The sequence below is a fragment of the Capricornis sumatraensis genome, chromosome 8 (assembly GCF_032405125.1).
Source record: "Capricornis sumatraensis isolate serow.1 chromosome 8, serow.2, whole genome shotgun sequence".
In the NCBI taxonomy this organism is placed as follows: Eukaryota; Metazoa; Chordata; class Mammalia; order Artiodactyla; family Bovidae; genus Capricornis; species Capricornis sumatraensis.
This window is the reverse complement of record NC_091076.1, coordinates 41,321,173-41,342,038: the sequence shown is the minus strand read 5'-3', so window position 1 is coordinate 41,342,038 and position 20,866 is coordinate 41,321,173. Positions and strand designations below refer to the sequence as shown.

Sequence of the window (20,866 nt, the reverse complement as noted above, 5' to 3'; positions counted from 1 at the left end):
CATGGGGTCGCTAAGAGTCGGACACAACTAAGTGACTTTCCTTTCACTTTTCACTTTCATACACTGGAGAAGGAAATGGCAACCCACTCCAGCGTTCTTGCCTGGAGAATCCCAGGGACGGGGGAACCTGGTGGGCTGCTGTCTATGGGGTCGCACAGAGTCCGACACGACTGAAGTGACTTAGCAACAGCAGCAGCTAAAAATAGTGCCTAGAGCGAAATTTTAGAGCTTTAAATGCCAATATTGGTGGTGGGGGTGGGGGAGTCCTAAAATAATAACAAAGTTTCTCCTTAAGAAACTACAACAGGAAAAGCAAACAGAATTCAAAGCAAGCAAAGATTAGAGTAGAAATCAATAGACCTATAAAAAAATCAAAGAATTGAATTAGTAATTCAAAATCTTACCACCAAGAAAAGCCCAGGCCAAGAATTCTTCATGGGTGAATTTTATCAAATATTTAAAGTATAAATAATACCAATCCTTCACAAACTTTTTCAGAAAATGGAGAATGGAATACTTCCAAAATCATTCCATAATACTGGTACTACCCTGATGTCAAAACCAGGTAAAAAGCAACACACAAAAACTGCGGACCAATATCCCTCATGAATATAGATGCAAAATTCTAAACAAAATATTAGCAAGCCAAATGTATCAATATAAAAGAATTAAATACAACAAACAAGTGGAATGTATCTCAGGAATGCAAAGTTGTTTTAACATTTAAAAACTGATCAATATAGTACATGATCTTACTAGAATGAAGGACACAAACCACCAGATCATGTCAATGGATGTGGAAAAAAGCATTTTAAAATACCCAACACCTGTTTTATGATAAAACTTTCAACAAACTAAGAATAGAAGAGAATATCCTCAACCTAATGAAGAACCAACAGCTAACATCATACTTAAAGGTGAAAGAATGAATACTTTCTCCCTAAGATCTGGAAGTTTGTTTTCACCACTTCTGGTCAACATGGAGGGTCTAGCCAATTCAATTTAAAAAAAAAAGTAAAGGCATTCAGATTGGGGGAAAAAAAGAGTAAAACTGCCTTTATTTACAGATGACATATTCTTGTAAGCAGAAAATGCCAAAGAACAGAACAGCACTTGCTTTGCTTTCTCCCTCCCTTCCTCATTCCCTCTCTCTCTCTCCTAACAAATGAGTTTAGGAAGCTCATAGAAAGCAAAGTCAATGTACAAAAATCAACTGTATTTCCACAGACTAGCAGTGAACACTAGCAATAAAATTAAGAAAACATTGCATTCACAATACCATCAAAAAGAAAAAAATATGTAATTTAAGAGGTACAAATCTTGCACAATGAAAGCTATAAAACATTGAAGATAGAAACTAAACTTAAGGGAAATTTTCCATGTACATGTTTAAGATTCAATATTATCAAGGCTGCAGTTCTCTCCAAATTATTTATAAATTCAATACTATACCTATCAAAATCCCTACAGGCTATTTTTTGTATAAATTGACACATTGATCCTAAAATTTATATGCAAATGCAAAGGACTTAGAATAGTAAAAACTTCTGAAAAAGGATGATGTACATGATCCAACTTCAGAACTTTCCATAAAGCTACAGTAATCAAGACTGTGTAATCATATAGATCAATGAAACAATGCTGAGAATTCAGATATGAGTCCTTCATTTATGGTAAGTTGATTTTTCAGTTACTAAAGTACCTGAGTGGAGGAAAGGATGGTCTTTTGAAGAGATGATGCTGGGGACAACTAGATATCCACATGTAAATATATATATACACACACAGAGAAAGAGATATTTATTTCACACCATATACAAAAATTAACTCAAAACGGACCACAGATCTAAATGTAAGAGCTAAAATCTGTACAATTTCTAGAAGGAAACATAGCCAAAAAGTCTTTGTGACTGATTGAAGAGATTCTTAGATACAATTTAAAAGCATGATCCATAAAAGAGAAAATAGATAAATTGTACCTCATTAAATTTTTTAACTTCTGTACTTTGAAACAAACCATTAACGGAAAGAAAATGACAGGTAACAGACTGGGAGATAGTATTAGCAAATTATATATCTGATAAAGGCATTGGAGTCAGAATATATAAGGAACTTCTACAACTCAGTAAGATGACAAGACCCAACTGAAAAAAAATGGGTAAAATATTTGAGTTGATATATTACAAATGGCTAACATGTACATGAAAAGATGTTTAACATTAGTTTTATTAAAATTAAAACTACAATGAGATACCACTTCCCACTCACCAGAATGGCTATAATAAAAAAAGAGAGAGAGAGAAACAGTCTAAGTGTTGGGGAAAATTAGAACCTCTTCTAGCAGGGCTTTGTCTCCTAAGCACTACGAGGTTGAGGGAAATTTCCCTCCATCTTTTAAAAACCTTCATTCTAACTCCCCAGCCTCTCATACTTGGTCCCAGAACTCAGCAAGTGTCCTTCAGTATAGTGGCTGTACCTGTGGATGCTGTGGCAGTACCACCCAGATCCCTCGCATGGTCTAAAACACGCATTCATGGCCAGCCTCCAACAGTATTATCAGCTGCAGGCTCACAGCGCTGCCTGGGAGCTGCACTTGACTGAAAGATGATGCTTCATTCAAGGTTACACCCTCATCCCCAGGGACAGCCTGCATCTAATGACTGGAGTCCAAAGGTCCAAGCCCCTTGCCACAATTGTGGACATCCCTAAATGGCCATCCCAGCTTCACAGCTCCCTGGGAGATTGGCTAATGCTACTGTTGCATCTGTATGTATCACCATTCGGCTTCTGCAGCATGCTGGTTCTCTTGCTCCGTCACAGTGTTGTTGAGATGATGCTCCAGTAAGCCTCCAAGTGCAAACCTCTACCTGTTTCCTGAGAAACTTGACCTGCAACGTGAAACTGCCCAAACCTCTCAATTTTCCAATCTGTTGCACCAGCCCCAAAGTGACAAGAGAAGCCTCACTGGGTTTCTTTTTCTCTCAGTAGAGACCCTGCTGCAAGAACCAAGCCTGATCCTTAGTCCATGTCCCAGCAAATACGTCCTAGTAAATGCCCCCGGCAAACAAAATGGCCACTCACCTCAGGAGAACTCCTTCCTGTTCGGAATTCCTGTTCACCTAGTCCATGCTGCTCTCACAGCTCTCATACATCTTTAAACATATGATTCTTGAAACCTACCCATATTTTTATGGATATTGCAGAGAGGGTGTTGGGCTGCCATGACCTACTACATCCTGTCTAGAAGTGAAAGTTTCTAGACACAGATTTTCAAAATTCCAATGCTACTTTTTTCTCTAATTTAATTGTAGTCAGAAAACTTGTGTTATTCAAATGTTTTAGAATTTTGCTGAAACTATATATGATCTTATATACAGTCAAATTTAATAAAATATTTCATATACTCTTAGAAAAATATGGATGCTCACTGTTGGATGCAATGTCCTTATGTTCATGGGATCAAACTTATTGTTTTGTTCAAATCTTTATCTTTACTAATTTTTGTCTACTTGATCTGTTTCTGAAAGAAAAATAATAAAATTTCCTATCATTCTGGTAAACTTGTCCATTTTCCTTGTGGTTCTTTCCATGTTTGCTTTGTAGATTTTTGAACCATGTTATTTGATACATAGAATTTAGAATTGTTGTAACTTTCTGTTGAAGTGAACTTTTGAAATTTTAAGTAATGATTTTATCTCTAGTCATGCCTTGCTTCTACTTTTACTAAAAATGACACAGCTATACCATCTTGCTTAGTTCATCTCGCTCTCCTATAATTCATTATTTAGATGTTTAAGCTTTTGTACTAACTGATGAAAGGTAAATACTAACAAATTATTTCTCCCACAGAACTACATTTCCACACACTATGAATCTATGGTTGAACTAACCTTGATACATACCACTGTTTTATCAATTCCATAATAAAACAGAGTATCAAGTATCTAACTATTAAGTTACACAGTTCAAAATCATAAAATGTTAGATGTCTGATCAGTTCAGTAGTAGAAACTCTCTTCTATTTTGGTTGAAAAGACAAGGAAAAAATACTACACTTAAAAATAATAGTTAATAACTTCCAATAGGTGTGTTGAAGAACTATAAGACATTCAAAAATTTTATAATTAAGAAATGTTTTAGCTACAAAGTATCTTTCCCTTTTTAAAGTTTACTAAATAAAAGGAACTATTCTATACATCCTGCACAAGATTAAGGCAACATGGAATTTCTAGTACAAATTTTCCATAGCCTCTTCCCATTCTGTCTTCAGGCCCTCCCCTTCAAAACTGCATCCCAAGTGTAAACAGATTGACTCTAAAACTTTTTTTGTCTAAAAATATTACAAACACACACGTGTTTCTGTATGATGTATATTTTACATGAACTCTGAGATGTGATTTTTTTTTCAAACTGGAGCCTTTCACAACAGCACAAAATGAGATTTATAGAAAGACAGTAATCACCATAAGTCCTAGTAAGAATTCAACAGAATCAACTGTCACACAAACCTGATGTACACAGGTACACGTGTCGGGTGGTAAACATAGGAGCAGATAAATAACCATAAAGGTCTTACTTGCGATATTTGAGATGACTAGAGGAATAAACCTCATATGGTTTACAGTGCTGTTCTTAATTCCTTGGGTTTTTAGTCTACATGATACTAAAAATATCCCAGTATTGTGCTGAGGAGTATTTTGGTACCTAATCTCTGTTTCTTGTATATTATTTCTGGCATGGGAATAGTAGTAAGCTAAAGAGGCTACAATTTTGTCACGCTTGTGTCATTTCAGTATTCCTATGGGAGGCTTCATTAGACTTGTCCTTCATTAAGCCTATGCTAATATATATGATAAATTAAGTCCTGTCTCAAGTTCCGTGTCCAAGGCAACAGCATGAGGCAGGCAAGTTTTATTGAATGCAACAGTTGTTTCTATGGCCACTGGAGTCTTTGAAGCACAGCCGCATTTTAGAATGATATTTCTCCAAATATAAAAGTTGCTTGCTGTTAAAAGCTCCACGCTGCTTTTGTCTTATAAACTGGACCGCCTCTTCATTTTTTATTCCACCTTCCATTAATGCCAGGGCGACAAGCACTGGAGTTCTCCCAAGACCTGCAACACAGTGAACAGCAATGCAACAACCAGGTTCTTCCCGAAATTTAATGTTTAAAAGACTTAACCAGTCATCCACGATCTGGTTAGAGGGTGATGAACCATCATCAAAGGGCCAATCCAAAACCTGGATGCCTTCTTTCTCCACCAGAGCAGTGTCATAAGTTGCTTCAAACACTCTTACTATTGTCGTAACTCCGCACTTCTTAAGGTCCTCTATGAATTTGCTTAAGGTTGCACTGGTTGGATTGTGTGTAATAAGAAATCTCATGTTCCTGTATGTGACTTCCACAGGAGCTGGGCGGTTCAGTGGAGCCATGTTAATTTAGTTTTTAAAAAAATCGATACGGTTACGGGAAAAAAAAATTAAATTTCTGAACGCAGAAATGATGTAAAGAAACTGAAGTCTACTCCAATATGCCCCATTCGAAATTCTCAATGCTTTAGATACGAAATTGGGAGTAATGAGAAAATGAAACGAACCTCCTAACACGAAGCCATCCTTCAGTTCAGTAAGACTGAGTCAATGGAAAGGCAGAGCACCGAGGTTTACCCCATCCGGGTCGGAATTCTTGTAAAAGGCTCCGATGGTTTCAAGAACACACGTCTGTGTCCAGGGTGACGCTCCTATGGGGGCTTCTGGGTGGAGCAGTGATGGATTTTTACAGTTCACTTCTCCTCATGAAGGTCGTGCTGTGCCTGGCAGTAGTCTCCGGGGACCTTCAGAAACTCCATAAATGCGTGACCAACACCACCACAGGAAGGACTAAGTTTACTCATTAAAGACTGTGGCCTAACCATACAGCCGGTCCCGCAGCACAGGCGGCGGTGGCGTCGGCTGAAGAGGAGAGAGCAATGGCGCTCGTCGCGGAGAGAACGGCGGCACGACTCCGACATCCGCCGAGCGTTCGCGTCAAGAGAGCCAATCGGCGCTCCCCGAGGCGCGCCTGCGTCACAAACCCTTCCTTTTATAGGCAGCGTGACGTACGCTCTTCCTCACCAATCGCGGAAAGGCGGGCCGAGAAATAGAGCGCGACAGTGTGGGGCCCGCCCCCGGCAACATCACCGCGGCCGCCGGGGAGAGCGAGCCGGTTGGTGTAGGGAGACGGGCTGGACGTTAAGCCTCCTCGCTTCCCCGCCTCCCGCCGCGGAGTAAGGGGCCGAGGAGGGACTTGGGGGCGGGAATGGACCGGGTCAAAACCTGGGAGAGGCTGAAGCAAGTCGGAGGCGAACCGAGATAGGTGGGAAAGGAAAGGTAGTGGAAGAACCCCGTCCATTGACTCTGCTGTAGCTTCCTCCGACGGCTTCATGTTTTAGCCATGACATATTGCTAGGCCTTTTTTAGATTCGGTCTGACAAACTTTGTCTTTAAAGAACTTAAGTCTATTTACATTATTTTTATACATTATTTTGTTTTACGTTACATGTTGTTATTGCTGTCTCTGCATCTGTTTTTCTCATTTTGTGCTATTTTACATACTTGTGTATTTCTTATCTTTTGATTTCTTTTGGAGTAAGATTTTTCTTCCCCTAAGTTCATATTTTCTTTCCACCGTTTTGAAAATGTGTAATTGTGGTTTAAAGTTCTTAGCAGTTGCTACTTTAAGTCATACAAACATACTCTTTCAGTCTTGTCCGAATCTTTGTCACCCCATGGACTGTAGCCCATCAGGCTCCTCTGTCTGATATTTCCCAGGCAAGAATACTGGAGTGGGCTGCCATTTCCTATTCCAGGGAATCTTCCAAGGTTGAAAGGCATGGAACCAGCCTCTCTGTGTCTCCTGCATTGGCAGGCCGATTCTTTACCACTGCGCCACCTGGGAAGCCCAGCAGTTATTATTGAGCCCAGCTCAACACATTTTAATTAATGCTGTCAAGCAGTTTTTAAACCCCACATATAACATTCTTTATAAAAATCAGGGTTTGTTTAAATTTGCCCAATATGTCAGCAGTTTATTTGCTCACTATTTCTTGCATCTCAACTCTTCTAAGAGTATTCTTCCTTATCTAACAGCATTTTGGGGCAGTTCCTTTAGTTCCTATTGTATGACTGACTTTGGTAAATATTTTATATAATCTTAAAAATATGCATTTTCTCGTTGTTGTAAAATATTTTTTATTGTTGGTAGACGTGTTTTTTAAAATAAAACTTTTTTTGTATAATTCTTTTACTTTGCTTTCATTTCTGATAGTTTCACTGAGTACGCAATTCTACAGTGATATTTTCTCAGACCTTTGAAGATATCCCTTGTTTTCAGTTTAACTTTCTAATAGTTTTAGAATTTTCTAAAATGTATAGGCTTTCTTTACTGGCCTATACTGGGCCCATTTCTTCTTTCCTCTTCCTTCATTCTTTGCTCTTTCTTCCATCCTTCACTTTAATAACTGAGTCCACTACATGGAGGGGAGCAAGGTAGTTGTCTGTGAGGTAGATGAGAGATGGAGAACGCAGAAGATATTGGAGTCTGGGGAAATGGATGAGGACAACATTCAAGGAAAGGTGGGCTGGCAGTTGGAACCTAGTGTGAATTGTCAGAGCTCAAGCAGGGTACAGAAGACATGTACAAAGGAGGAAAGCAGTGGTGATCGGAGATTACATAAGGGTTTATCCAGTAAGATTACATAAGAGCTTATTTAGTAATACATTGAGAATAATGGGAATTAGGCTTCTCCCTGCTCTGATAGGAGTCACAAATATGGAAAGGGAAAAAGTATAACTAGTTGTAGGATTTGGGGTTGGCATTGTTTTCATCACTGTAAACTCATAATTTCAGTATATATAAAAATATAGATAGGTGTGTGTGTGTGTGTGTGTGTGTGTGAATTCCTCAGCTTCATCTTCAGAGAGCAGAGAGGGCCTAAATCAATGACAACCCAATAGCAATGAGAACAACTAGCACTCAGATCATGGTTTCCTAATAGCATTCTCCATTAAAAAGTCCCCTAGGGGAAATGGCTAATTCCAAAGGTAGGGCAGCAAAAATATGACTAGCCTAGAACATTTATTATGACAAAGTTACGGAAGTGTTCAAAAAACGATAGGCGTATGACAAAAGGACATAGACGAAAAAGAACCTGACGACCAAGTGATATATGCTATACTAGATGGAATCTTGGAACAGCAAAAGAACATTTTATGCATATCAGGGTAAAACATGGGATATCTGAATAGAGTGTGAACTTTAATTAATGGTAAAGTACCAATGTTGATTCCTTAGTTATAACAAATATGTCATAGAAACAGATGTTAACAGTGGGGGAAACTGAGGAGTGTACAAGGAATTCTCTAAAACTGTTCTAATTTTTTAAAATTATTTAAAACTACAAAAAACACAGAAGCCAGCTTAAAGATCTCCCACTGATCATGATTTTTATGTCAATAATAGTACTGAATTATTAGTCATTGAATAAAATAAAAAAAACCTTAAGTCTATATGGATATAAATAGGGAGAAGAAAACACTTTGCCTTAGGCTTTCTTTGCCAACTAATAAATGTAGCAGCAATAGTGGAATTAGAAAAATCTATATTTAGCAACCATCATCACAATTATGCATTTAGCAAAGAAACATCAATACATGCTAAACCTAGTGAGTGAAATTTGATGAGGAATGGATATTTACTCTCAAAAGTACCTACCATAAAGTATCAATTAGTTATGAAAGAAAACAAATTGATAGTGGTAAACCCAGCAGGTCACAATCAAATGATCAGAGTTAACATGACCAGTAATGAGAAAGATTGAGTGAGTACCACCTAACAGAATGGTGTGCAAGGAACATAGCAGCACTTCTGTGATATTCCTGAGAAACAAAATACATTACTTGAATTTTATCATGAGGAAACGTCATACATCCAAGTGGAAGGACTGAAATCTTCAAAAGTGTCAGCCATGAAAGCCAAGTGAAGGCTGAGGACTGTTCAGGTAGAAGGAGATTAGGAAAATAATGTCAACTACATATGTCAACATGATCACAGATTGCACTCTTTTGCTTAAAAGGACATTACTGCCTGCCAATGCAGGGGACATGGGTTCAATCCCTGGTTCAGGAAGATCCCACAGGCCTTGGGGCAACAAAGCCCGTGAGCCACAGCTACTGAGCCTGCATGTCACAACTCCTGAAGCCCATATGCCTAGATCCCATGCTCCACAACAAGTGACGCCACCTGCCACCACAATGAGAAGCCTGTATACAGCAACGAGGAGTACGCTTAAACAGCAACGAAGACCCAGCGCAGCCAAAAGTATAAAATAATTTTTTTAATTTTAAAGGATATTATTGGAACAACTGGCAAAGTTTTCATTGAGTTTTTGGATTATATAGTAATAATAGATGTTGATTTTCTGATTTTGATGGCTATATTGTGGTTTTATGGGAGACTATCCTTATTAGGCATTATGCTCTAAAGTATTTAGAAGTGATAAGGGATTTGTCATCAACTTACCCTTATTTAGTTCTAGGGGCGGGGGGTGGGATATTTTTACCATTCTTGAATCCTTGTAAGCTTGAAATTATTTGAAAAATTTTAAATTATCTCTAGCATTAATTTAAAAGGCCCAAGTCATAGGTAACCCACCAGCTGATGCTTGCTTCTCTGAATTCTTGCTCCCACTTTGTGTCTGCCTCTAGAGATTTTTTTGCAGCTTTATATTTTTTAAAGATTTTTAAAATATTGGGGGAGGGTGGAATGAATTGGGAGATTATGATTGACATACACACTACCATATGTAAAATAGATAGCTAGTGGAAACCTGTGATATAGCACAGGTGCTCAACTCTGCTCTTTGATGACCTAGAGGGGTGGGGTGGGGGAGGGAGAGGTATATGTATAAATATAGCTGATTCACTTTGCTGTACAACAGAAATTAACACACTGTACAGCAATTATATTCCAAAAATAAAAATATCATAGCTGGCATTGTTAGGTATTTCGTAGCTTCTTCCAGCCATAATTTTAGGATATGGCAGACTGGCAGTTGTCCAATAGGATCTATTTCCCCCATATTTAGTACTAGCATTTCCTGAGTATTTCACTACACACATGGCCACCAAGCTAGAGACTTCAGTCTCCAAGATCCCTTGCAGCATGGTGCGGCCATGTGATTAAATTTTGGCCAATGGGACATGGACAGAAATAATGGTACCACTTCCAGGTTATACTCCTTAAAAAAAAAAAAAAAAGCATACTGGCTACCCTCTTTTTCTTCCAACTTGCTAGTTAGGAGATGATACCAGGAACAGTTGCCTTGACCCAGTTGTGGAAACCACAGGAGAATCTGGTAGAACCACCTTACCATCTTGGACTATGTGCTCCTAGACTGTTTCTTGAAAAAATGGTTAAGCTACTTTTTGTGGTGGTTAAGCTACTGGTATTTAATCTTTGTTAAGGTGCTATCCTAACTAATAAAATTTAAATGAAAGGACTGACATACCACCTGATTTGGGGGAAAGGTGAAAGGAAGAATAGAGACTCAGACCCAAAAAGAACACTTCCGCTGCTGGCCAAGATACAGTAAGCACACCACAGTGTTTCTCTTCAACTGATTGTAACTGAACAGAATATAGAAAGCAAGTAGGACTCTAAAAAGCAAACAATAGCAGGGGGATTATGTAAGCAAGTCAAAACCTGAAGAATGATTAGCATAGTGATGAATTTACTGCTGAATTTATTCCTCTTCTGGTTTGCCCTGAGGACAATCTAAGATCCAGAATGACACACAGAGCATAAACTCAAGAGAAATCCCCTCTTCTGGCCAGAGAAACAGGAAAAGGGTTTCCTGTGAACTAGAGTGTGAAGGGAAAGCCCTTTTTGTCCTTCTCCCCCTCCGTGGCATGTGCCGAGACCAGCTGTAGTCATGAACTGCAGAGTGACAGCAGTGATGGCGGTGGCGTTCCAAGTACCTGAGATGCTGAGAGAGCCTGTCTTCCTGGCCAGGGGAAGCAGGAAAAGGCACCCCACAGTCAGAAGAGTGTGGGATGAATCTCTGTTGTTTGTTTCTGTCTTGTCCCTTACTGCTCCTCTTCTGGTTTGCTAAAGCTCCAAGAAAAACTCTGGCTTTATAGACAGAGGACTAGAAATAAGACACTGGAGAACATTACAGAAATTCCAGAGAGGAGAAAGCAGGAGAAAGAAATCCCTTAATTCTGTGTGTGAATTGACACAAGTCTCAGGATTACTCCCAAGCCACACATGTGAAAAACAGACCCAAAGAAACACAGGCTTTGAGAATTACGGAAGAGCCAGGCAGAGCCCTTGCAGTCAGGACTGACTGACAGGGAAAGCTTTTGGAAGCGATGAGGCTGACTCTTCTACCCACAGGTGAGATAGAACTCGCACTCTGAATGTCAAGATTTTGCTTGCTCAAAAAAAAAGTCAGTATCCTACAATGGATCTTAACAAGGTAGCCACTTTCTTAAAGTTCCTCAGGAGAAGGCAGTCTGGTTACCAAACAGGACCTATACATTTCTCAGTCTCCTGGTCGAATACCATTATAATACAATCTCAACCACTAATGAATTCCAACCAACTACGAAGGCTGGTTCCAAATAGGAAAAGGAGTACGTCAAGGCTGTATATTGTCACCCTGCTTATTTAACTTATATGCAGAGTACATCATGAGAAACGCTGGACTGGAAGAAACACAAGCTGGAATCAAGATTGCCGAGAGAAATATCAATAACCTCAGATATGCAGATGACACCACCCTTATGGCAGAAACTGAAGAGGAACTAAAAAGCCTCTTGATGAAAGTGAAAGAGGAGAGTGAAAAAGTTGGCTTAAAGCTCAACATTCAGAAAACGAAGATCATGGGATCCAGTCTCATCACTTCATGGGAAATAGATGGAGAAACAGTAGATACAGTGTCAGACTTTATTTTTTTGGGCTCCAAAATCACTGCAGATGGTGACTGCAGCCATGAAATTAAAAGACGCTTACTCCTTGAAAGTAAAGTTATGACCAACCTAGATAGTATATTCAAAAGCAGAGACATTACTTTGCCAACAAAGGTCCATCTAGTCAAGGCTATGGTTTTTCCTGTGGTCATGTATGGATCTGAGAGTTGGACTGTGAAGAAGGCTGAGTGGCGAAGAATTGATGCTTTTGAACTGTAGTGTTGGAGAAGACTCTTGAGAGTCCCTTGGACTGCAAGGAGATCCAACCAGTCCATTCTGAAGGAGATCAACCCTGGGATTTCTTTGGAAGGAATGATGCTAAAGCTGAAGCTCCAGTACTTTGGCCACCTCATGCAAAGAGTTGACTCATTGGAAAAGACTCTGATGCTGGGAGGGATTGGAGGCAGGAGGAGAAGGGGACGACAGAGGATGAGATGGCTGGATGGCATCACGGACTCGATGGACGTGAGTCTGAGTGAACTCCGGGAGATGGTGATGGACAGGGAGGCCTGGCGTGCTGCGATTCGTGGGGTCGCAAAGAGTCGGACACGACTGAGCGACTGAAATGAACTGAACTGAACTGATGAAGCACTATGAGAGGGAAGAATTCAATTAAAACTATGTTTATCAAACTGAAAACTATCTATTTACACTAGCAGACTGTCAAATCACCTCTGTTCAATCTAATCAGAAATGCTTAATGAAATAAAATAGAAATCATCAGAATCCATTGCAGATAGGTAGGGTAAGTAGAGCCCTGTAAAACTTTTGTCTCATTACATGTGTGCACAAGTTCTGTGTTTCAATATGAAGTGTATTTCTTTTACTGAATCTTACTCAAAACATTTTGAAAACTACTGGACTGTTTTTTAACAGCCATTCCAATTTCATTGCACTATTTTTATGTAGAGTCAAAGAGGAAGGCAAAAATGGGCATACTTCCCTAGAACTGACAGGGCATTTTCAAAAGCAAAGTCCTTCACTTTGCTCACTTTTGATAGTTTGAGTTTGTAATAACATTGAAGGAAAGCTGTTTATAGAGTAAGAGTTCTTAACCTGTGGTCCAAGTGTTCTAAAGTGAAAGTGAAGTTGCTCAGTCGTGTCTGACTCTTTGTGACCCCATGGACTGTAGCCCACCAGGCTCCTCCGTCCATGGGATTCTCCAAGCAAGAGTACTGGAGTGGGGTTCCATTTCCTTCTCCAGGTGTTCTAGGATACCCCTAATCACATGCAACATGTTGTATATGAAGATGTGCATATTTTTAGGAAATAGTCCATATTTTCCACCAGATTCTCAAAAGATTCCCGACTGTACAAAACATTAAAAAACCACTGAAAGTGGAACTCCTTTGATACATTAAGCTGGTCTGGCAGTACCATAGCTCCAGAAATGACAGAACTGAAGACAGTAATTCAAATTGATTTAGAAAAGACATTCTCACTGAGTCTGGCCTAATAGCAGGATTAAACTAAAACAATATTAGCAGTTGAGGTCAGTGAACAAGGTACCAAATTAGGAAAACTTGCTCCAAAAAAAAAAAAAAGACTGTGCCTCCTTTTTTTGTATGAAATCAGCTGTTTTAATTCAGGACTATAATAAAATTTGATTCTTAGAGACACAGATACAGAGAATGGACTTGTGGGCACAGTAAGGGAAGGAGAGGGTAGGAAGAATTGAGAGAGGAATATTGAAATAGACACACTACCATGTGTGAAACAGCTAGTGGGAAGCTGCTGTATGACACAGGGAGCCCAGCCTAGTGCTCTGTGATGACCTAGAGGGGTGACCTGGGGGAGGGAGGCCCGAGAGGGAGGGGACTTAGTATACTTACGGCTGATTCATGTTGTTGTATGGCACAAACCAATACAACATTGTAAAGCAATTATTCTCCAAATAAAAAATTTTTTAAGTTCATGAACATCAAAAATATTTGATTCTTAAAATGACTGAATGATTTTTTTTAAATTAGCTTTTATAACCTAGCTCACATAACCACGTCTCCATCTCAGTCTCAACAGACAGGAGCACAGGGCCTTGACATCTGTTGCCATGCCTCCTTGTCAGTCTTTACCTAGCTATTTCCTATTTCTCCTTAAAAACTCAGCTCAGCCCTCATCCCTCTCAAAAGCTTTCCCTGACAAGCTAACCTGACTCAGGGGCTCGACCTTGCTTTTCCAAAACAAGCAATGCACAGCACTATTAGGTATCTGCTTTGTTACAGGGAGATTTTCCAAGTCACATCTCTGCACTACACTGTGAGTGCTCCCAAGGCAGGCAAGGACTGAAGAGGTCTTAATCTCCAGGTCACTAGCTTGGTGCTTGACACAGACTGAGAGTCAGTACTGCTACCCAGGGTAACACATTATAAGTTCAGGGATTTCCCTGGTGGTCCAGTGGTTAAGACACACATTCCCAATGCAGGGGGTCCAGGTTCAGTCCCTGGTCAGGGAACTAGATCCCACGGTTCACAACTAGAAGATCCTGTATACTGCAACTAAGACCTGATGCAGTCAAAATAAATAAATACTTTAAAAAATAAATTATAAGTTCAGTTCCTACAGTAAAAATATCTATGGATTTAAATCTTTTCACCCAAACGTATCAACATTGCCTAAAGTCTTTTTTTTTTTAACAAGGCAGTCTCTCTCTCTATATATATATATATATACTCATACAACACTATTATAGGAATTTATTATTTATTAGAGACAGAGAAGTACTCCAAGGGTGTGGCAGGGATGGGTTTTTCAAGCAAGTCAAGCAGTCCTGGGGACAGGCTATTGTTTCAAATATTGGGGATGATGGAACCCCCATGGAGGGATCTTCTGGGGAAATGGAAGGAAGAGGTTAATACAGGATGTGGGAGGGGAGAGCTTCAGACAGTTCCAGTCACCAGAGAGCATACTTGTTTCTATAGAAAAAGATAACATCAGCAACAAAATTTGCCCAATATCAATTTAAATAAATACTTTCCCAATTATTCAAGGCTCAAAACGTTCCTATTTTGTATTTGGAATAGGGCAAACAATGTTCTAGATTGTTGTTTAGTCAGTTATGTCTGACTCTTTGTGACCCCATGGACTATATCTCGCCAGGCTCTTCTGTCCATGGGATTTCTCAGGCAAGAACACTGGAGTGGGTTGCCATTTCCTCCTCCAGGGGTTCTTCCTGACCCAGGGATCAAACCCTTGTCTCCTGCGTTGGCAGGCGGATTCTTTACCACTGAGCCACCAGGGAAGCACAATGTTCTCAGTGTCTCCCCACGTGTTTCTTTCTAAGAAAAACGTTGCAGGCAGAAAGCAGAGTGTCTAAGGGACTTTCTGCCTAGCTTTTACATATCAGAAATCCAGACATCGCTCTGCTTTGTTAATTGTTTCACCTGAAGTGGTAGGACAGGGCAGGGAGAAGAAAGCCAAAGGGTAAAGATAAGTGAAAAAAGTTTTGGTTAAAAACACATAAACCATAGGAGGTGAAAGGGAGGTTCAAGAAGGAGGGGACATACATATACCTATGGCTGAGTCTTGTTGATATTTGGCAGAAACCAGCACAATATTGTAAAGCAATTACCCTTCAATTAAAAGCAAGCAAAGTTTAATTTTTTAAAAAAGAAAATATTTTTTAAAAAGAGCATATATACTTTAATTGAATATCAGTCCCTCAACACGAAGCTCTTCCTCACCCATAGCACATACAGCTTAAGAATGGATGCCAGGTATACACGGAATCTAGAAAAATGGTACTGATGAACCTATTGCAGGGCAGGAGTAGAGATGCAGATATAGAGAACAGATACAGGGAGGGTAAGAGAGGGTGGGATGAATTGAGAGAGTAGCACTGACAAATATATACTGCTATGTATAAAACAGACAGCTAGCGGGAACCTCTATAGGACAGGGAGCTCAGCTCGGGGTTCTGTGATTACCTATAGGGGTGGGATGGGGCTGTGGGAGGGAGGGAGGCTCAGGAGCGAGGGGACATATACATACATATGTGTGTGTCTGAAAACACTTTGTGTTAGTAGAAACTAACACAATTGTAAAGCAATATACTCCAATAAAAAAAAGACTGGATGCAATGAGAGAAGAAAGTGGACCCTGGCAAGCCAGCCAGGCTTCCCTCACAGTATTCATTTATCCAAACAATAAACCTACAGTCAGTAGTGGCGCAGAAATGGGCAGAATGGTGGAATGGTTGGCCAGAAGCTTACCAAGGGGAAAATACCCCTGAGATCCCAACAAGTCCCAGGTGTGTCATCAACTAGAAAACTCCTGAAGCATTGTTATGACCGCCTGAGGCAAATAGCCTGACCTACCTTTGGGCGGTTCACACATTTCCAGCCTTGGGAAAATCTAGGGTTGGGGGAAGCTTGGTGTGATTCACCATAACGAATTGTTCTGCACAGTCAAAACTCGTAGAAAGTATTTATTATGACACTCTTCATCATAGATGAAGAAAAATAAAGGTTCCTAAACAAAGTCACAGAGGGGGTGGTGGGTTAGATCAGCAACCCCCTCTCAACCACAGTGAAGCAGGGTTCCACTTCCCAGTCCAGGCTCCTTGGTGGCCTAGGGAGTATTGGAAGGGAGACGGACAGGGAGAAGCCGTCTACAGGAATCTGATCGACTCCCAAAAGCACCAGAATGGCACAGTATTATTATTTTTTTTTTTTTCCTCTAAAGTAAAAACATGAAGTTTCACCATCACCCTTAAAAAAAAGACTCCGCAGGAGACACAGGCCCAGACTCTGGGTTTTATACGAACAACCGGGAGCTGTGCATGTACTTGTTGAGGGGCCACAGGTTGCTCTCACCCCTGTTGGAGGTGCGCCTCTGGCACTGCTTGCAGCGCCGGTACTTCTCACATTGGTCCAGCAGGAAGAGCTTGTCGGAGGCCCTGCAGAGACGGAGGAAGAGCGGTCATTGGCCAGAGCCCCCTGAGTCCCTGCTGCGCGCCTCACCTGGACGCTGGAGCCAGGACAGCATTCAGGAGCAGCGTTGGGTCCCTGCCCTCCAGGAGCTTCCGGTCCATCCATGATCCCCCACGCTGCCACCTGCTGGTCACCCCAGGAAGGCCATCTCCCGCGTCTCCTTCCGGGTCAATACAGGCTCTGAGTGGTTCCTTCCTGTCTGACCCCAAGTCCTCTCCACTCAGCCAACCTAAACCCTCAGAGAACACAAGACGCCCGGAGTCACACAGTCAGCGCCAAAGGGAAAACTCCAGAGCTTTGGTGTTTGCTGCTTGGCCCTGTGTGGGGCCTTCACCTGTCGGGCTTCCCAGGAGACACCTTTTGAGAGAAGATCAAGCCATTGAGCTGCTGGTTATAAGCAAACAGTGAAGACAGGGAAAACTAGATTTCAGTGAAAAGACCCAGAGGGCCAGGAGCCTCTGGAGAATGGAGGGCAGGAAAGGAAGTGGAGACAGAGAAAGAGGACAAAAGCAGTTAAAAGCAGACATGAAGGGATGGCAGTGGCTGCTTTTCCACTTCAGCCATTTTCCTCCATGATGCAGGACAGTCTCCACTGTGTTCTCCCCTACCCTATCAAAATTCCTGTACAGGTGGGATTCTGTAAAAAAAAAAAAAAAAAAAACTCACTGATAATACTCAAAGGAAAAAAAAGAAGGCCTTGTCAATGGGCAGGGGAGACCTACCTGGCTTCCTTTGGGGATAGGAAGGAGTATCACAAGCTAACTGCATACAAAGTGAAAGTGAAAGTCGCTCAGTAGTATCCAACTCTTTGCGACCCCATGGATTATACAGTCCATGGAATTCTCCAGGCCAGAATACTTCAGTAAGTAGCCGTTCCCGTCTCCCGTGTATCTTCCCGACCCAGGAATTGAACCAGGGTCTTTTGCATGGCAGGTAGATTTTGTTTTACCAACTGAGCTATCAGGGAAGCCATCTGCATATACGTGAACCTTAATTTTGCTTTTACTTTGTTTTCTTTTTAACACCAACCAATTCCTCCTCCCTGTCTGCCAGCCACTTGAGTCCCTGCCCACAGCTTGGCCTACATCTTCTGGTGAGAGGTCCATTTTGCTGTGTCCGTGGAGCAGTCAGGCCATCCTGCCACTCAAGCATATGTTGTGTCACTATCCTTTATCGCAACATTAGCCAAGCCTTCTTCCAAAATCCAACTAAAATCTCCCTCACACTAATCTTATTGCCTTTTACCTGCTTTTTCACAACATTAAGAAAATGGTTTAAAATATCCAACTTCCCTTTCTCTTCCTCTTCTCTAGGCCAAACAATCCCACTTCTTTGAAATCTGTTTTCCACATTATCCCTCATTCTTTCATTGGCACAAAATATGGGTTCTGCCCATTAGAAAGGCAGGTGAGGAATGCCTTAAAATCTAAAAGGAAAAGGTTAGTTACAGATCAAGATCCACTGTAACAACTTTTTAGGATAAAACTTTGTTGATTATTAGCAATTGAGTGTTACTTTGGTATTTTCAGGTTTTTGTAATGTTTGATTGCATAGGCTTTGTTTCTTCAAGTTTTTAACATTCTATGAAATCATACCTTATATATGTAAAGCATTTTCAATTTTTAAAGTATAATGTTTTTCTATCTCTTTATTTGATCCCCCAAATTCCTGTGTTAGCCAAGCCAGGCAAATGTTTAATTTCCCCACCTTAGAAATAAAAAATGAGGCAAAAAGTATTAGGTGCCTCTCCATAGTTAGTGTTAATTCTTAAAAACATCTAGATTCCCTGACTCTAGGTTGTAAATAGATAGCAGGGGAGAGTGAGCAGGAATATCATACATTTCAGGAAGGTGTTCTTGGTCGGGCATCTCACTTTTCCGATTGCCAGTCTTATCCACAGCCCCTCAGCCTAACACGCGTTCAGGCAGAAACACTCTATTCCTATTTCCAGCTAATTATTTCTAAAGAGAATTTCCACCCTCCTCCTCCCCTCTCCCCAGGCCTCCCAAACCTCCACAAAAAGAAAACAAACCTATTACACAGAGGCAAAGATCAGCACAGAGATGGCAAACATATAGCACACAACGCAGCAGTTGCCGTCCCAGGTCACAGCAGTATTTCCCACTGAACCCAGAATTCTTTCCTCCTCACTAAGCTCTCTAGGCAGTCAACGCTAATAAACTGAAGTTGACACTTAAAACCTATCTGTCATCCCAGGATTAGCAGGAACTAAACAAGATGCAGAGGGGATTTGCTTTGCAAATAAAACTTCAGGTGCAATCAGGTGTTACCGCTCAAAAGCCTTCTCCTCCAAGTCTCGATGCTTCTTCATGACAGCACTCCTTTCCCAATCATCCTGTAAGCTTTGGTTGATTCTGTTCACTCGCTCACGCTCAGCATTTCTGTCTGCCAAGTGCCTAGAGAGAACAGAACAGTCTGATTCCATTTGTAGTACTAGGAAAGGCACCAGCTTTAGGAGCCCCATTCCTTTTATTCTAAGTTAAACAGAAAACTTCCTGGTTTTGTTCCCCACCCTTTGAAACAGACTAAGAGACATGAACACTGTAAAAACATGGTGAAACTCCTGCAAATAATTTCTGGATCTAAGGCTTTTCATCATCAATCTGGGTTTAAAGGTAGTATTAAAACCTCCTTTCAATTAAATTCAGCTTTAAAAGCCATCTATTTCCTTTGAGGCTAATTTAGCTGATCTGAAGATTCATCTCACATGGTTTCCCATACTTTGTTTCTTTCCTTTTAGTCCAGACTCTCACCTGTCAGTAGCCCGGCCACCAGTTCTTCCAGGAGTTTTACAAGACAATGTAGACAGGCATACAAATGAATGGTTAGAAAGGGAGGGGGAAGCAAATGACTAGGCAAAAGAAAGTGAATGGAGAAAGTATCCAACATTGTGAAGAAGGTTTAAAAAAAAAAAACTGTTTGATGAGGGTCACGTCGTCAAAGAAATGACTGCAGTATAATATCTCCCTTCAAGTAGAGTGTTCCAGCATTCCCAATGTTGTTTCTACCTCTGATCTCCAAACACATACTCACGGCTGTTGTGAATCACCCTAAACTGGCCTCAATATAAATGTGTCTCTTTCCTGCCAAGCTAAAACTCTTACAGTCAGTTCTCATTAAATTCTGGAAGGGACTTCACTGAATGTGACCCTTGATTTACCCTGCTGCTCTGGAGACTCTTGTGTTACAGGTACCAACTGCCACTAGGTGTCAGGACCCGCCAATAAAAACCTGTCACATGCTTTGTGCTGGTTCACTTATTCTAAAATAGCACAGCCACATTATCCTCTAACAAGCGTTGATTCAATAGCTATTGTGTGGTCATTCTGGAGATTAAGTAGGATAATGTACAGAAAGTGCCAGTTCCTATCACACAATGGGAGTTCAGTGACTGAATGGTATCTATTATACACATTTTTCATAACCTTTTTTATCTTTTCAGTTTTTAAAATTATAGTAAAAAAAAACCCACATAAAATTGACTTTCTTAACCATTTCTAAACATACAGATATGGTGTTAAGTATATTCCACTGTCGTGCAATCAGTGGGAATATATCTAACATATATAATACCTTTTTCACTTTGCAAAATTGAAATTCTAAACCCATTAAACAACTCTCTACTTTTCCCTCCCCTAACCTCTGTTAACTACCCTCTACTTTGTTTCCATGAATTAGACTACTCTAATTACTACTATGATTACCTTTTATAAATGAAGTCATACAATGTCTTTTTTTGTGTGGCTGGTTTATTTCACTTAACATAATGTCCTCAAGGTTCATCCACATTGTTGCATGTGTCAGAACTTTCTTTTTAAGGCTGCATAATATTCCATGTATGTGTATGCCACACTTTACTTATCCATTCATCTGTAACTGGATATTTGAGTTGCTATTTCTTGGCTATC

The 20,866-nt window shown here is 40.5% G+C and overlaps 2 protein-coding genes across 4 annotated transcripts in view; both read right to left on the bottom strand.

Annotated features, from left to right (window-relative positions):
- Positions 1–4,911: 4,911 nt before the first annotated feature.
- Positions 4,912–5,433, bottom strand: LOC138084265 (protein tyrosine phosphatase type IVA 1-like). Of its 2 annotated transcripts, XM_068978447.1 has the most exons (2): positions 5,098–5,433; positions 4,912–5,022 (listed from the first exon to the last, which is right to left on the bottom strand). In XM_068978447.1, exons 1-2 carry the CDS (start codon positions 5,431–5,433, stop codon positions 4,912–4,914), a joined length of 447 nt encoding a protein of 148 aa, XP_068834548.1. The 2 variants fall into 2 exon arrangements, with proteins under 2 accessions (XP_068834548.1, XP_068834547.1); XM_068978446.1 differs by having other exon boundaries at positions 4,912–5,433.
- An 11,328-nt stretch (positions 5,434–16,761) lies between these two features.
- CCDC81 (coiled-coil domain containing 81) overlaps positions 16,762–20,866 on the bottom strand; it is a 39,219-nt gene continuing 35,114 nt past the window's right edge. For both annotated transcript variants that reach the window (XM_068978802.1, XM_068978803.1), the window contains 2 exons: positions 19,229–19,354; positions 16,762–16,903 (listed from right to left, as the gene is read on the bottom strand). In XM_068978802.1, the coding sequence (XP_068834903.1) occupies positions 16,762–16,903; positions 19,229–19,354 (268 nt within the window). The remainder of the gene's footprint in view (positions 16,904–19,228; positions 19,355–20,866) is intronic.

Excerpts from the sequence above, each read along its gene's own strand:
- LOC138084265 (XM_068978446.1), bottom strand. The coding sequence starts at position 5,433 with ATGGCTCCACTGAACCGCCCAGCTCCTGTGGAAGTCACATACAGGAAC.